The sequence below is a fragment of the Sinohyriopsis cumingii genome, chromosome 1, assembly GCF_028554795.1.
Source record: "Sinohyriopsis cumingii isolate HCF-2022 chromosome 1, ASM2855479v2, whole genome shotgun sequence".
NCBI lineage: Eukaryota > Metazoa > Mollusca > Bivalvia > Unionida > Unionidae > Sinohyriopsis > Sinohyriopsis cumingii.
Genome location: NC_142961.1, coordinates 131312054 through 131330120, shown reverse-complemented (window position 1 = coordinate 131330120; position 18067 = coordinate 131312054). Strand labels below are relative to the sequence as shown.

Genomic DNA, 18067 nt, shown 5'->3' with positions numbered 1-18067 from the left:
CGACAGTAACTACTGAATGACTGCTTCAAACGTAAAAGCAATGCTATATTTCCGAAATTACAGATAACTTCATTTCTAACAGATGTAAAACAACCTTGTTATTACATATTTCATTATTATTTAAAGTTTTGTCTTCTTTAACAGTATTTGACATTTTCCGTGATTATTATAACACTGATGGAGAAACAAGAGCGCACAGAAAGTCATGAAGGAAAGATAACTTGTCTTTTTTCGTCAAAGAAAACATAATGCTAGGTCATGACAAGAAATACAATGCATACTTGAGCAACAAGTGTGAAATTAAATGATTCGATTATCGAGTTGAAAAGGCTAAGAATGCCATCGATGCATCCAAAAACAAAATGAATGAAATTTAACAGCTGCTTCGATATGATTTAGTACTGGAAGAAAATTGTATATCCTAAACTTTCGAAATTGTTATTCACTCAAACGCAAATCTTTCTCGAATATAAGCCATCTAGTCAATGTACATTTTTTCTGCTTGATGCAAATATTTTGTTAACTTGGTCCTCATTTGCAGTCTCGTTTGGGGTTCTTAAACTTAGTAATATTGATAAATCATTGGAAATGAATCCTTGAAAATTCGAGGAATCAATGTCATTCAAGGCACCGGAGCTTAAGGATTGTTAATATTATTGAAGATAATGGAACTATGAGGATAACTCTGGGGTCAATCACCTTTTCACATGAAAGATTAACGACTTCTGATTGGTTAAAACCCCTGATGAGTCCGATGATAAAATTGAAACTAAGTTTTGTGATCTCGAAATAAATCATGCATCAAAATAAGGCTGCATACTTACACATGTGGAGAAACAGACGACACAGACTTGCTGATACAATAGACGCAGTAGATTGTTGTTTTTGTTTTGTTTTTTTTTTGTTTGTTTGTTTGGGGTTTATTTTGTTTGTTTTGTTTGGGTTTTTTTTGTTTTTTTTTTTTTGGTTGTTACTTTGTTTTGTTTTTGTCTCGGGGTGGGGGAGAGTCGAGGGTTTGCAGAAGGCTTTCATATCGTGTGTGCATCGTGGCTAATATTTACCGAATATGGAAAATGATGTACAATTCAATGGTGGAGCCTCCATATGGAGCCTCTTCTCTAGCCTCAATCCACAATAGCAGATGTAGAGCAATCGATGCTACACTATTATTCATGACTTCAAATTACTGGAACCTCTAATTCAATGCCTGCCGGTTCTTCATGCCAATACACAATCGCTCCGACACGAAATAATCATTAAGCCGAGACACTGATTTCTAACTATCCATCTTGGACAATCAATAATTCCAGACACAGAGGGACTAAACGTCCGGGGAGAACACGTATTCATTGACTTCATCACCTCACATAGTTTCATGCTCGCTCAAATGAAAAGATATTTATTAGAATCCTGGAAAGCGTTGCTGATTTTGCAGTCAGCTCGTGCACGCTTTCTCGCTCGCTATGGCAACATTCAGGCTTCACTTAATTTCCCCCAGAAAACTAATTCCGATTTCTCCAGAAAAGGAATTATGTTTTAAATCTGCCTTGAATTGTAAATTGGTCTTATAAATAACATTAGGATGCACTTATGTTGTCCAGAATTCCAATATTGGTCAGGTGCGATTATTTTTGTAAACCATAACAAAATCACATGACGGAAATTCTTGAGAGGGACTGACAACTGTTCGTCTGAAATAAGTATAATTTCATACGAAAGACGTTGTTCAGTCTTCTTGGGTTTAGATTTGAAAAATGTAAGTTTTGACTTACTTGCCGTCTAAAGCTTCGCTGGCATTTCGAACAAGTACAATCATCATCCATATTATTATTGTTAAAAATATAGTTTCACCATCGTCATCGTCGTCATAATCATCATCATCATCCTTCTTATTCTTCTTCAGCAGCAGCAGCATCTTATTCTACTTCTTCAAGACCGGTCTGGGTTCGCCGTGTTGCTTTCTGTAGGCAAGGCACATAGACTTAGATTGCCTCATTCTAAAAGGCCCTTCGTATGATAATGCGCCGTCATTCAACCAATAAATGAATCGATCTTCCACTGGAGCATTGGTTAGCAAGCCAAAACTCACAACCAAACGAGTTTGAGTTCAAATCGCACCAATGCATCAGTTCGCAGTGTGCACCTAACGAATGGGCTTTACTAAAAACTTTTCGGCACAAAGAAACTATCTGTGTTTCCGCGCCGTAAAAATCATAAAACTATGACGTCGTCTTTCATGATTTGATTTGTTTCAGTACAGTGATGCAAACCGTTTCTGAAACAGCTTTCTGGGGCGTGGTCAAACATTTCTATTCCAACGTTTTTACCATCTTGGAAAGCTTTAACTGAATTTTATCTTCGGTTGTACAGCAACACCATGAGGGAAATATGGGGCAGATTATGTTGAACGAAAATGATGGATATGATCTCTCCATTTTTGTGCTATGAACGAGACCGGGTTTGCGTGTGATTATTGTTCAGTACAGTAGACTCTTTTGATACAAGACCTACAGAACACACTTGCACTACGCTGTTAAATGTCTAGTTATGAAGCCAACCAGTAGTGCTAGATACCATATGTTACCAATGGGCTATGATTTGCCAAGCAGGTGGAGCTCTCTTATCTACCAACAAGGTGTGTAAAACCTAACACCGATAGGCCGACCACGTGGTGCTTGCCCACAAGGATGTATTATCTAATAGGTACAGTAGGCACTGTGCCTAGGGCCTAGGAACGCCATGCCATTTTGAAAAGTGTACACACAGAGGCATTCATATCAGTGTGAAACGTTTTATTAAAGAAGTGCCAAGGGCCTACAATTACCTCAATCCGGCCCATCTTGTATATGTATGATATTTATCCCCTATCCCATCCCCGGGGCAAGTGAGATACAATAGTTGAGATGCCAAGTTTCCTCTATCATATATTCTGTCAGGTAGCAGCTTATGTAATCCATCCAATCAGATCCCTTTAATGAGTAACTTTCCGTCGTGGCAGCTAATGCGAGGGTTCATGAACCTTTGCCATTTTTAGTGGTCTTGGAACGGGATACTTACGATTCTAGAGTTAACATCAATGGGCACCTTCCTAGTGGTGAGATACTGGTTTGCCCCTAATCCGAGTTTCCTCTGACCTTTGTCACCCCATTTTTGATATTTGGACATTTATGTTGGGGTATAGGGTCAGAGTCCATTCCCTATCGAAAAGTTGGAATTCGCCGACACCATTTGGTGCCGGCATTGGGTAGGCGCTTCCTAACAGGCCCAGCAAACTTGAACGAACTTTCATAAAAATATACCTGCATGAAATCGATAGTAATATGATTTATTTTCTCAGAAATTGCGATCATAGCATTCGTTATGTCTCTAATCCGCTGACAGACGAGATGAAAGTATATCTATGCTGAAATTTGACCTGGATCTGGCCATTTCCATTCCTAGTCATGTGACTACACAAATCTCACAACCTACAGGTCAATGACATCAGAGGTCATATAGTCACGTGATATCAACAATACACCAATTCTAGTGTTGCTGTAGGAAAACAAATCGAACATATAAATGAAAGTCACGTAATCTGTGTAGAAAAATAAGGAGAAAAACATAAACTTCTCAAAATGTTTATTGTGAAAACAACCACCGAAAATCTGTAAATGTTGCAGCAAATTGAAGAAAACCAGATTCACTACGCAGAGAGCACATTTCACTGTGTTAGTCACGTGACACCAACAAAAACATCGTTGACACGTGCTCGGTGCTTCTTGAAAATGGTTTTCTCCACCCTGCTGCGATACCGACAGGTTTCTGATCGTCGGTCTCACAGTAAATATGTTGAGAATTAAGTGTGCATTATATTTATTTACAAACATTAAGTGATTTTTATATCATATGTCCAGATTGTATGCCCAACAATTTTGGAAATTTGTTTATTGTCGATATCACGTGACTGTATGACCTCTGATGTCATTGACATGTAGGTTGCGAGATTTGTATAGTCATGTGACTCGGAATGCAAATGGCCAGATCCAGGCCATATGTCAGCAACGACGTACTTTCGTCTCGTCTGTCAGCGGATTAAAGACATGACATATGCTATGCTCACGATTTTTGAGAAAAACATAGCATATTCCTATCGATTTCATGCAGGTATATCCGAGGAAAGGTTGTTCAAGTTTGCTGGGCCGGCTAGTAATCGGCTAACCAATCTTTTCGATAGGGAATGGACTCTGATCCTACACCCCAACATAAATGTCCAAATATCAAAAATGGGGTGGCAAGGGTCAGAGGAAACTCGGAATAGTTTGCCCCCCCCCCCCAAGTGATTTCAAAACAAACACACAAACAATGCTTCTAATGCATTTATATTGCAGTACTGCACAAAAGAACGTAAATGATGGTTTGAGAGAAATATGTACTGTCCCCATTACTCCAAATACATATCTGTGTGAATTAAGATACTTTATCTGATGTTCATCTTTCACCTCGAAATATTTCTTTCCCTTCGAACCACATTTATATTATCATCTTATGCAGACTTCACCAATGCACTTCATGTATAGACCGAAACTTAGGCCTTAAATCCACAATTCTCAATAAGCAAAATTGTATGTCAAACTTAAATATACGCAATTTAAAATTTGATATCCAGGCATAAAAGTGAAGGCATGTTGATGAAACTGGAACCTGATAGTATGTATTGAATGGAGTCTTGCCATTCGTTTATAAAAATGTAAACATCTTGCCAGATCCTATTGTAATTTTCTGGCTGATGAAGGTTATTATAAAACAGATAGCCGCTCTTGCTCAGTTGGTAGACCGTCGGACTCGTAATCCAATGATCGCAGACTTAAAAACCTGCTGAGACCAGCCGGTGTAGGCCACCTCAGCGTGTCCTTTGGAAAGGCACATAGCTCCTATTTCCTCAGTATTACATAGCCAACAGTATGTTAAAAGTGCCGTTAAAACTCATAGTTGACAAAATTCAACAGCGGAAACATCACTGCAAACTACATATCTTCAGAGCAAACATCACTACAAAACAACATATCTTCAGAAGACGGGTGATATTACAACCTAGGGGGCTTATATTACGTAACAAGAAAGAGTGTGAGTGTGTGATTTAGATTTTTAACGTATCTTTAATATTTTTTGAGTCTTATCGCTACGATGTCTGCAGTGTGGCAGCTTATAGTGATGACTAGCAATGGGGCATCATGTTGCAGACATGTAGCATCATGTCCCACCAATTCCCATTACTCTGACACACAGGCACTTGATTCTGTGGAAAGTAATGTGTACACTCACCATATAACACTATATGGTAAGTGTGCACATTAGTTTCCACAGAATCAAGTGCCTGTGCTCTGACACCAAGCCACAGTCTTAACACTAACCTCTTGATTCTGAGCACCTAGCGAGACAGCTAATAGTATCATTTTTATAAGTATTTTGGTATGGTTCGAACCCGCAACCTCCTTCATCAGAGGCGTACGCTATAACTAGTAGGCTTCCGGAGAGGCAGCGACAATCAACAAGTTTGGAAAATTCAAAACATTTCCCTACAATAAAAATTGAAAGAATTAAAATTATTTTACAATGTGGCATGAAATCCTATTTTGTAAAATGCCCTATAACTTTAAATAGAACAGCAACAAAATATTATTTAAACAAATACATCATTTCCCTCAGGTACATTTGTATATGGTTTCTATCCTGTACTTAGTCATTCTTTCGATGCTAAACATACACATATCCTTTTGAAGTTAATTGCCTCCACCATTTTCGGCTGATGTATAAAGTAACAATGTATCGCTGTTAGTTAGTTGGCATTAGATACTAAGGGAGAAAACTCACGAATTCCAACAAATGTCGCTATGACAAAGAACTCACATATCTGATCAATCCGTCAATGTGTAGACAGGGTTAACACATCGGAACCTTGACTAGCGAAGATGGACTTGCCGTAGCATAATGCGTATGCAGATCAGGGTCTATGTTGTTTGTTCTACTGATTATTCCTTACAAACTGCACCACCCAGATATGCTACGGCGCATTATGCGAGGCCAAATCTTGGTATGTGCAGTTTGCAGTTGAACTGTTCTTAGTGAGCACAGACGGTCTTTCAAGTCTCATATCTGGTTTGTTCTGTGACAACTGCATTACACTTCTGGTAGTAGTGAAAAGGGGATATATATTGAACTGCAATCTTTGAATAATTTACGAGAATTTCCATACTTTTTACCCATGATGTATGGGAATGAACCCATTACTGCAGTTTGGGGGGGGGGGGGGGGAGGTCAGACTTGATTCGGACTTGCCGTTATTTGAATGAAGTAGCCATTGTAGCAAGTACGTCACCAACCAAATACGCGAGAAATAGAGATTTTAGTAGTTACCAGCCTATGATGTTGGCTTTCCAGTTTAGGTCGGAAAACAATCGAATATGATTTGGGGCTTTCAACTTCAGTTTCTTCATTAATAAAACAGGAAGAGTTTGTTATCTGAATTTATTTCACGACATGCATTTAGCTTTTAAATCCAAACAAATGGAAAGAAGAAACGTAAACAAAACCCAGACTATTCTCTTTGTTCGGACTAAGTCACAAATAATTTAACGAAGAACATGACAAATTCATCGAAATGATGTCGCTTAAGTGATTTGACTTCAGATCAGGGGCGTTCAACCTTTTGGGGGTTGGTGGGTGGGGTGCAGAATAGATCCAAAGCAATAACAGTTTAATAATTAAATACCAAGAATCAAACACAATAATTACATTACTGATACTGTTAATAAGATCGTCGCATATTGCGATAAATGCCGTCAACATCGTCAGAATGGAATAAAGAAAAATGAAATAAATATTAATTAAAATGCATATTTTCAAAATGACTTCCTACATGGCCATGGGCCGCACCGTGTGATGAAAATAATCTCTGACGCATTCAATCGCAGTAGAATAAGAAAGAATATATTTTTGGGAGGAAAACATCTTTGAATGTTCTCCTTTCTGTTAATAGACCTGTGATGCATTAGCAACTATGGCAAAGATGTAAGTAATCCCATTCTTGATAGAAATTCTTAAAGTTTAGACAGATGGAGGATGCATGGGGAAATTTTGCTTTTCATGTAAAGTAAAATGTAAAGTGCTACAACTCCTCAAGTAACCATTTTCGCGAACATATAATTCACAGAGAATATTAATATTGCATTGAGACAGGACAGAAATGGCTTGCAGTTTATCGTTGCTTGCTTGCACAACATCACCATGAAAATCCCTATTTCCTTTCTCATACATCATTTACCCAGCATTCCCGTGAGAAATTTTTATGATTAATACAATGCACCAGCAGGCAAAGTTACATTGTATGAAAATGTACTTAATATCGATACATCTACATAAATTGAAGTAACAGCACTATGCCTCTGGTTGAGCTGTAGATTGCTATGGCCGAAGAGACCCATATGGTAGTTCTCGAAATTAATTTCAATGACATTCTTGATACAACATTGCCCAAGCTATTACCTAGATTGCATATTCCCAAACATGTCTCCTGCCTAACATCATACGCCTGTTTTCTCTCAAATATTATTATCGCGATGTATGGCTTTTGTTTTAAAAGCGGTACTGGGAGAGGGGAAAGACATTATCGGCAACCCCGGCTGACACTGCCGTGTATAGCAGAAAATTGTCATCATCATTCCAATTACGTGCTATTTCTCTGAAATCAATACAGCTTCCAGGAAACACCTGCAGCCAAGCAAATTCGACCAACGAGGAGTCTGAGGGGAGGGAACATGCCTGGAAAAGTGAGAAAAGATGTATGTAGACATAATATAGAGAAAATAATGTTTTGACATGTTTGTATGTGTGCATACTAGACAGAAGGATAGACCCTCGCCAAAAAGGTTCATATGCGGGGATACCAGCTTTTCATTTGCAAAGAGTGGATCAAATTGGCATATTTACGCTAGCGATTTTTTCACTTTCGGGAAGAGAAATGAGAGTGGTTCAGGGCTAATGTTTTACGAAAAAGCAACACAGGTAGGTTATATAGTGCAGCAGAGGCAATTGAAATCAAGTTCTTTGCCCAAAGACACATCACAGGGGCCGACCCTGGCTGATCGGATGCTCGTGTCAAGTCAACCGCTCTGGTGGCCTAAGTAGCGGAAGGTCGCGGGTTCGAACCCCGGCTGAGTCATACCAAAGACATTGTGCGCTCAATATTAAGAGGATAGTATTAGGACTTGTCGGTCTGGTGTCAGGATAATGTCACTATATGAGACATAATGCTACATATCTGCGTCATGATGCTGCAGTGCTAGGCATCACTATAAACTGTCACACTGCAGACATCGTGGTGATGTGACTCAAAAATTATTAAAGCAACGTTAAAAATCCAAATCACACACACATGCGTACATACACACACACACACACACACACACACTCGTCTTAAGTCTCACACAGTAACCACTGAGCCACAGTTTCCTGTCTCCCTCAGTCACCCACCGCGATTTGCAGAGTGTTCATCAAGCCGATTCTATATTCCAGAGCCCAGAATGGTAAAAGGATAGGGAATCCAAATGCTACTGGACAGTTATGGTTGAAAGGATTTAAGATACAACACAAAAAGCCATATGGATCTACGCAGCAGTTTTTGTTTACATTAGCTGTCACATATTTTAACTGGATAGCAAGTGCTTGAACAGATGCTTGAAATATGCAGAATGGTCCAAGTTTGAGTGTTTTAACTATCGCCTCTCATTCACTATGGACATAGGCACATAACCAATCAAAACGAAATATGTTTAAGTCAGGTAGTCGAATGCATGCATCCGGAATAACTTAGCAACCTTCCACATTTTCTATGAACTAATATTGATCCAAATATTTTTACCGTTGAGGTAGTGTCAGTCTGTTGAACTATGATCAGGAAAATAGCATCCAAAATCCATATACGCACATACATTACTACCTACCTACATACATACTTACCTACCTACCTACCAAACTAGCTACTTACATATACATATGCACCGCGTTGACGAAACAAGCAGGGAAGCAGATATACGAACGAATAGCCAGTTAGAACGCGGTTCATATATATTTACGAATAGATACCTGCAATGTGTACATACAAATGACTGATAATGACTTACAAATAGACACGTGTTTAAAGCAACTGTCTAATCGTAGACTGGTAGAAACGTGTTTCGCTTAGAAAGTATATGGTATCTCCCGCCTCCTGGGGAAAAAGGAATGTCAAAAGCAATTCAAATGAAGAAAAAAAAGACGTTTAAGGTTAAAGGTCTTTGAAGAAAAACCAATTCTAAAATAAAGGTACATTTGTGTATCTACTAAAACGCCTGACATATATTATTTCATCTGTCGTTCCATACATGTAGGCAGATACATATCTACATGCGGCAAGATAAATATACAGGTGTGCAGGTGCAAACAAAAGGGCAAAGGCCATTGAAGACGAAAGAGAAAGAGAGATTTTCTAAATTTGAAGTAATTTCAAGGCTCATTTCGCCTTCGCCCACTCTACCCCCATTGATTACATATGTGTGTGTGTGCGTGCGTGCGTGCGTGTCTGTGCGTGTGAAATCTATCTGAAAGAGTATTTCATATTACTTGGTTAAAATGCGCTGTAACTCTAAGTACCTGTATGTTTACAGATTGTTAAAAAAATCGATCCAAAGAGTCCAACAATCTAACTGATCGTTGGAGCATACATATAAAAACAGTTCAACTGGATAGTAGACAAACATTCAGTAACAAAGAGTTCTGAAGTGCGACTCCACCAGAATCTTTGCAATATCGAAATAATAATAATAATAATAATAATAATAACAATAACAATAATGACTTTTTTTTTAAAGAAGAACCTCATTTGGTCGTCTGACCAATCTTCCATGAGGCCTTCTACAATTAAATTGATTCAAATATAATGCAACATTTTTGCAAGATGATGTGCCTTTGGACAACAAAAGCTTTTTTCAAAAATAGACAACTAATCTACTGTTGCAGTAAAGTATGCACAAGATTCATACAAATAGTAGTACTGATCATATGTAAAACATTATGGATGAGCACGTGATATAACAATGTTTTGAGGAGTTGTAGTGCTGAATTAAACAAAATCGTACGAATGATTGTTTCTGTATATGTTGGCTAAGAATCTCTTTGAAACTTGGCAAGAGTCAGATGACCTTATATCAGGTGGTATGGAATTCCATAGTTTGGCTCCAGAAAAGCCAAACTCTTACAAAGTTCTGAATTTGGTTTAGGTAAAAAAGGATTTTAGCTCACACATATATAAATTTTAACAGATTTAAAGTTTCATTTACGATAATAAGAAGCCAATCCTTGTCAGGATTTGTAGACAGGTAAACTTTTTTTAAATTAAGTTATCTGCTGAAATGGGGGCCACTTTAGGGTTTTAAAAAAAAGGTTTTTGATGGTATAACTAAACCAGCACCAAGAATAACTCTAGCTGCTCTTCTGAAATTTTAATCGTCTCTTCTTCCTATGCAATATATATATATATATATATATATATATATATATATATATATATATATATATATATATATATATATATATATATATATATATATATATATATATATATATATCGATCGATGGGGATGTCCATGCATACATTAGCTGAATAAATGTATTGTATTAATTGTATTATTATGTATAAGTAATATCAGCCAGACATAATAGATTTGTTCAAGACGAGGGGACAAAATCGACAATAAATGAAAAATAAATGTCACAGAAATTATTGAAATGTCGTTGAGTCTAATCAGAACTTGTCAGAATTTTTTACAAATACAAAAAGAAACAACAATAACAACAACCACGATATGTATGATTGATTCCCTAAACTAATTAAAATTAAAATAAACTATTTACCCTGTATGCGTATATAATATATAATGTGCTTCACATAGGTAGGAAAGGCGTGGATTTTTCATGGAGAATGATAACATCCTGGTATCTTTCCGAAGCGAGTCGAATCACTTCGACTCTGTGAATGAGACGATGTCCTTTTTTAGCATGCGACGGAAAAGGCTGTCGACGTTCCGATTGGGAATGATAAGTTCCAAGTGGCTACTTTGACAATCGAAAGTAGTCCTCTAATATAAGTTAAAGGTAATCATCTACGGAGTTCAAAGTGATGGAGTTCTGTTACAATTCGTCGTCACATTAGCAATTAGTACTAATATTAGTACCCTTACTCGTACCTCGTGGACAGGGTACTAACATGAGCATATACGTGTTAATGGAGCAAGCCGGGTGTGATTCACACCCGGCGCTCTTTCAGCCTAATAATAACACTTTAAACATATTCCTTGCATATAATCCAATAAATTGAGTAGTCCTCTTATTTAATACCGGAAGTATCGAAAATCTTTGTAGAAATAGTTGTAAAATCTCGTTTACCTTTTTTAGCCGATATTTTCGGTTAGATCGTCCGCCATGTTATTTGAAATAATGATTACTTCCGTTCTCAGCCCCGTTTGTTTGTGTGCCATATAAGGACATTGACGCCTTATTTGGAAATGTAAACAAATCGTAGTAAAATTTTGGCGCCGTTTGGGTCAGAAATTCTGCGCATTAAAAGTAAATACGGTTTATCGGCAACTTTGAAATTCCACCAAAAAGCGAGTATTCGCACTTGATTGATAATAATATAGCGTAGAATATCAAAAATATGTTCTGGCAAGCTTTACGTAGAAAAGGGGTCACGGCGAGAGTCTCGCGTTATCTGTCATGGAGGACAGGATAAGGTTAGAGTAACCATGCCAATTTATTTTATCGTGTAAGGGCTTAATAAATTCAAAATAAGCCAAACTTCTTTCACAGCATGATTATACTTATGTTGTTGATTTGTACACTGTTTGTTTTTCTGACTTTAGTGATGATTTTTTTTGCTCCATTACATGATATGGGATCAGTTCGTAGCCTCAACCACAACAAATCAAGTTGAGGCTACGACATCGTAGCTAATTAGCAATTGTTTCAAAGTAACTGCAGAGGATATGTTAAATATTGGACCGACTATTATCTCCCATGTGTCCTCGCGGATCCTGGTTTTCGTTTGATAGAATATGAGATATTGTCTCCATAGTTACTAAACTCTCTGAGCATAAATAACTGAAATCGATTTTGAAAATAAATTAAAAACAGAAACCATGCTTCAGGTGTACAAACATCGTTATTGCGGTAGTTATATAGTAGAATAAAAAAGGAGACTGTTCCGAATGCTCACCGTGACAAACCATCTCTGATATCTTAATTATTAATTTCCTTCTTTATGGAAAAAAATGGCTCAAAGTAACAATTATGTACATTATCGATTGCTGAAGGCGGAGGAAGAGGTCTTCATAATCAGCCTCGGAGGGATGGATGTTTAAGCGATGGCTTTGCTTTGCTAACTTTGGTTTGGTTTTTGGATGGGCTGTGTTGTTTTGGTTTCATGTCACACTCTGCAACCTTTCCACAGAGAAGGGATATTTTGAATGTGTCCATGCATATGTAGGAACCCTTCCTTAGCATTGACTCCTCTTAGCGTCGTATATTTTGTTTCCCTTTCATTCATACAGAAGATATTCGATAATAATGCGAGGTAAAAACTTATGTACACTTACTTTTTACAACGCTGAATCGAGAGTTTTGCTTAATTCTGTTACGTTATTTGATGCCAAAAGGTAGTATTTTACTGTGACCAGTTATTTCTGTAACAGCGGTCAGCATGGTTCCGTGTGTAGCATTGAATTGTTCCAATCGACAAGTAATTCGTAGATAAAAAGGTTTAACCAGTTGAAGGAAACTTGAATGTTAACCTGCCAGTTTGTGATACAAATAATACAATACCGCTTTTCCCCAAAAAGTTCTTTTATGCCTTCGCTTATATAATTTCAATGAACTTTGGTAATATAAATGATGAACGATGCGAATTCTCCTAAAGAATAGTTGCAAAGACAGTTGTATTCGTTTTGTCATTAATAGTAATGTATAAAACACTTGCAAATAACGTTTGAAGAAACGCTTCCTCAGTAAAATGGTAATAAACTGCTCCAAAATTTAATCATCATAGAAAACTCTGAATGGTATATTATACACCTTAAGGAAAATAAAATGAACGAATTTATCGAGCCGTCTTTTAGCCGTCTAAGAGTTCTTCACTACCTCCTCAGACGCGTGTCATCATCGTCTGGATTCATCTTTAACGTTAAATAAACGATTCTCAGTTAGAGAAGATAAATTATCTTTACTTATAAAAGATAAACGGTTCGCATTTAGAGGAAGAGAGATCATTTTTAGCTGTGAGAAGCGATTCTCGTTTAAAGAAACTTAACATTGTCTGTTAGATATTGAAAACGATTCTCATTAAGAGAACAAGGAAAACACAGAGACCAAGTTTTGTGTTGCTTTCTCGGTGACAGATACGTTACAACTGGTCAATATCAACACTGTTCAGTCAGTTCAAAATATACTTTTGAAGAAAATGAAGACTGAGATTCTGTAATTTCCAATGCATATTTTATTTCACGATAGATTCTTTCGCAATTCTCTCCCCCCCCCCCCAGAGTAAGTATCAATTGAGATATCATTATCTGTGTTATTATTTACTAAAAATTTATTTATCTGAATTATTTTAACAAAATTGCCATTATTGATCAAATCAATTCAGTTTGCAAATTCAGCACTCCTCCTTTAAATTAATATAAATTCAGAAAGGAATGTACAAACAGATATATAAAAAATAGTCGTAGAGTGAGAAAGTAAGTATAAGAATGAATGAATTAATGAACGAACGAACGAACGAACGAAACGAACGAACGAACGAACGAACGAAACGAACGAACGAACGAACGAACGATAAAAAGAATGTACCAAAAAGAGACATATAGGAGAATTATGAAATATATAAATGCCCAAGCATATGAGAATAAAAAATGATACAAAAAAACACTATACGAATGTAAGATTATGAAATCAAAAGAAATTTATTCATTTTAATCGAAAAATCCAAAAGTTACACTTCGTTCAGCATGTAGACATTTCAACGTCAGGGAAACCACGAAATTAAATACAGTTGTTATGTGTAAAACGCAAAGAACATAATTGCTTTATTGCTGTGTCTAATAAAAACACTTATTTAAAAGTAACATTAGTCATTCTTGCTAGGTTGGGCTAAGTCCGCATTAAGGTACTTTGCCTCAAGGACACACTTAATCAAATTCATTCACAAAATATCTCTAGAAGAAACCTCTTTATCCGCAGTTTTGTAATAATTCGCTTGTACTGTCTGTGTATATCTTTTCAGACAAAATCAACGGTTGGTTTGATTGAGCAAGATCTATTTAGGACCTTTTTTCTTTTCTTTTTGCAAAATCGCTTAGACCGCACCCCCACGCTTTGTTGCACGAACGAGTTTCATGTTAACTTGATCAACAAATTAAAACAATATTTCGGAACAGTGTTTTAATACTTTGTAACTCTTACAAGAATGAAGGAGTCAAATGTAAGACGAAAGATTCGTGATTATATATATATTGGATCAACACGTCAAATTGATATACCGTTATGTGCAAAGTCAAACTTCATCGATATGACGTTTAAACCTCATTGATATAACGTTTTAACCTAACTGGTATGACGTTTCGTATTATTTACATGTGCATGATAAATAATTCCATTATTCACATGCATCTGTGGCATTTTCTAATTCCGTATCACCAAAACATCTGGAAATACTTTCTTATTTAGACCCTACTCCAATTATCGAGATGTCGACATTAGTTATCAGATTTTAATGTAGTGTTAAAATAATTATGCATAGGTTCAAATATTCATACGGCAGCAAAAGTCCAGCTATCTTTACGAGAACATTTAAATGCATACTGAACTACCCACCAACTTTCAAGTGGAGATAAGGAGATCATCTTTGAGTTTCACATCGTCTGCCTCCAATCCGAATAATTAAATAAGTGAAATTTTTCAGTGCAAATAACTAATGAACAGCAGCAAGGCTCTAAACTACATGCATCAACAGCATTTTCGTACATGAAGAAGGATTCGGATTACTGTCACTGAGTAAATGCAAGGAAAACATATGCATGACGATGTACATGTTATGTATCCAGAAATAGTGCAGCATATTCATACGCGTTATGCGGCATCTTATTCATAACCGTCTTGCGCTAAATAAGTAGTTGCATCTCGTAATAAAAATAAGACATGTAATAAAAGAATAATCAATATAATACGGTTAACGGAAAAGTAGTATCGTCTACTGTGAGTACATGGTATTCGTGGATCACACAACGCTCCAAGTCTGGTGATACTAGCTGATATCTCATAGCAACTCAAGATTATACAACTTTACCAAGCAATCACTGCGCAAAAAAAAAAATGCTTTTCTAAAATCCCATGTCATATTTTTGTCTTTAAGACTTATTTAATATCAGCTCATGATATCAAACATGACCTATTGGTTTTAAAAGGTGCAATCAATCTGCTCACCAGATAGTTTTAAACATAACCACGGTACCTGCGCAGACCATTGTATCCCATGACAGCCTCGTTTTGAGTTGTCTTTTCAGCAATTTACGCATTTACATTTTATAAAATACATGAAAAGAAAGCAATACAAGGGTTACAGTTGTTGTCTATTGAATTTTTCGTCCCCTGTAGCTTTTTGCGAACTCACTGAAAAGAGTTGGCATGTCTGTAAGAAATGTGCAGATATCAACATCTGGCAGTAATGACGTTCCCAGAGAGGTAGGAGCGCCACTTGAGGAGCAGGCTTGAGCACAAAGTCTGAGGCCTCTAATTATACTTAGAGTAATTTCATAACACCAAATGTGTGTGTGTGTGTGTGTGTGTGTGTGTAAGTTTGCGCGCGCGTGTGTTTGTTTTATAGCCTTTACCTTGTGATAAAAGAAGTTTGCATGTGTTCGTCATATTTCGTCATATCTGACAAACTACTTACATTATTCAACTGGATGTATATATTTTGTTTTTAAATGAGCACGCATCAAACTCTATATATCTTCATTTTTCAACGTATAAACTATCTCTACTGTAACTCGTATATATAAAGGGTACAGAAAAAGCCCAGCATTCATGAGAATAGTGTGATTTGGAAAATAAAAGCGAAGTTAAAAAGGATTCAGATTACTTAAATCTTCGTCAGCCAAAGACTTTAGGATGGCAATTCAGATTACCTAAATCTTCGTCAGCCAAAGGCTTTAGGATGGCAATTCAGATTACCTAAATCTTCGTCAGCCAAAGGCTTTAGAATGGCAGGACAACCTGCGAATACGTATATTAATTTTGTCTGGTGAAAGCCAATGACTTAACCAATACCTCTCTTTCGTTTATCCTAATATTCATTTTGTTTTCATTCTAAGCCCCATGACCACTTTGTTTTATTCGTGTTCTAATATAGTTCTTCAAATTACATTGTAAAATTGTGTAAGTACAATATTCGTAACAAATACAGTGTAAAATCGTGTAAATACAAATTCGCAACAGTTGCGCTGAAAAAAAAATCTGTAAATACAGCGTTCATAACAGATGTGCTGTAACATCATTTAAATACAGCATTCATAACATTTGGACGGCATTGAGAGTGACTTTGCGATGTTAGATGTAAAACAAAACTTCATAAAACACATGGAAGTCGATTGACATTATTACGCTTTTGTCTTCGTTTGAATGACAGAGACTAGACACAGTTAAAGCTAGAACTTGAATCAAACCCGTTTATTATCTGAATCGATGCCATTTAGATTAACATTATGTCTTTAGATTAGAATAAGCTTTCGATCCACGAAGCAAATGTTCTTTTGTTTCAAATTCTCTTTCCGGACTGGCACAGTAGTACCATCAGCGTTGTGGACGAAGCATTTTCGGCACGTGCGTAACCGGTGATGGACATTCGGCTTTGCCAATTCTGACGTGTGACCCCGATTTCAATTTCCACCCATCGAATGGCTCTCGAGAGTAGGCGCCCGGCGTTATTTCCTTTCTCCCAGCCGCATAGCGCACCTGCATTTCTCTTGTGTGTCTCCTTTGTCAATTTTCCAATATAACTGAAGCATTTGTTATTCTCCTATCCACTCCGAACATCACTTTGACATCATAAAAGGAAATTATTTTTCAGCAGGTTCGTCACTGGTAGAGATCTGGAGTTCATATTTCAAGAAACTGTTATCTATAATCATAAACAATATATACATTTTGAAATCAGAGAAGGTATGTTTGCATTTCGGCCCCATAAAAAAAAAATAAACAGTTTCTGTGATACAAATTAGTCTCAACCAGAAGAGAAGAATGGACAAGAACGTGTATATTGGCAATGTATGACCACCCACCATTGGAGCTGAACAGAAGCTACTCCTCTGACAAGATGACCACATATACCTTTTTGTGTGTACAATTATGGAATTCAGTCCGCATATTCAAAACAATCATTAAGAAATTACGCATAATAGCACCAAACCAAAGTTCCTAACATTTCCATCCCATTTATCTGCAATATGTCTCTCAGCTTGATTTATTATCCATAATCACAGAAATGTAAATAAATAGATTACACTTGCAGGGACTCAAAGAAATGTCAAGTCTGTCAGTTTAACTTCAAATTTGTGAGTGAAAAAAAAATCAGCACTTCTGGGTTATCATTCTGCATATCTCCACCTGTCAAGAAAAAGCCATATGAAGAACCATCCGCACACGTTGTCTGCTTACCTTTGTGAATCAGATATCCTTTGCCTAAACCATACCCTCTATTCAGTTCAACTTCGTAACAAGTGTAGAGACGCAAATTTTATAGACAGTGTATGACTTTTAATTGTAATTACCTATTATATTAATATGCTGACCTGGGCTGCATATGTCTCAGCATAATATGAAGGAATTGAGCCCGGAAGTAGTAACATCGCTCATATGTTTTGATGATTCTTAATTTTGCTCTAAGCCCCTCACTGCTAAGGAAAAATTTTTTTGAAAAAAGTTATGAATTTTGTTTTATTTA

General features: G+C 36.7%; 1 protein-coding gene across 1 annotated transcript in view; it reads right to left on the bottom strand.

Moving 5' to 3' along the window:
- Positions 1–17902: 17902 nt before the first annotated feature.
- LOC149807871 (nitric oxide synthase 1-like) overlaps positions 17903–18067 on the bottom strand; it is a 31615-nt gene continuing 31450 nt past the window's right edge. The window contains exon 15 of the mRNA XM_089961748.1: positions 17903–18020. Coding sequence (XP_089817874.1) covers positions 17903–18020 — 118 coding nt within the window. The remainder of the gene's footprint in view (positions 18021–18067) is intronic.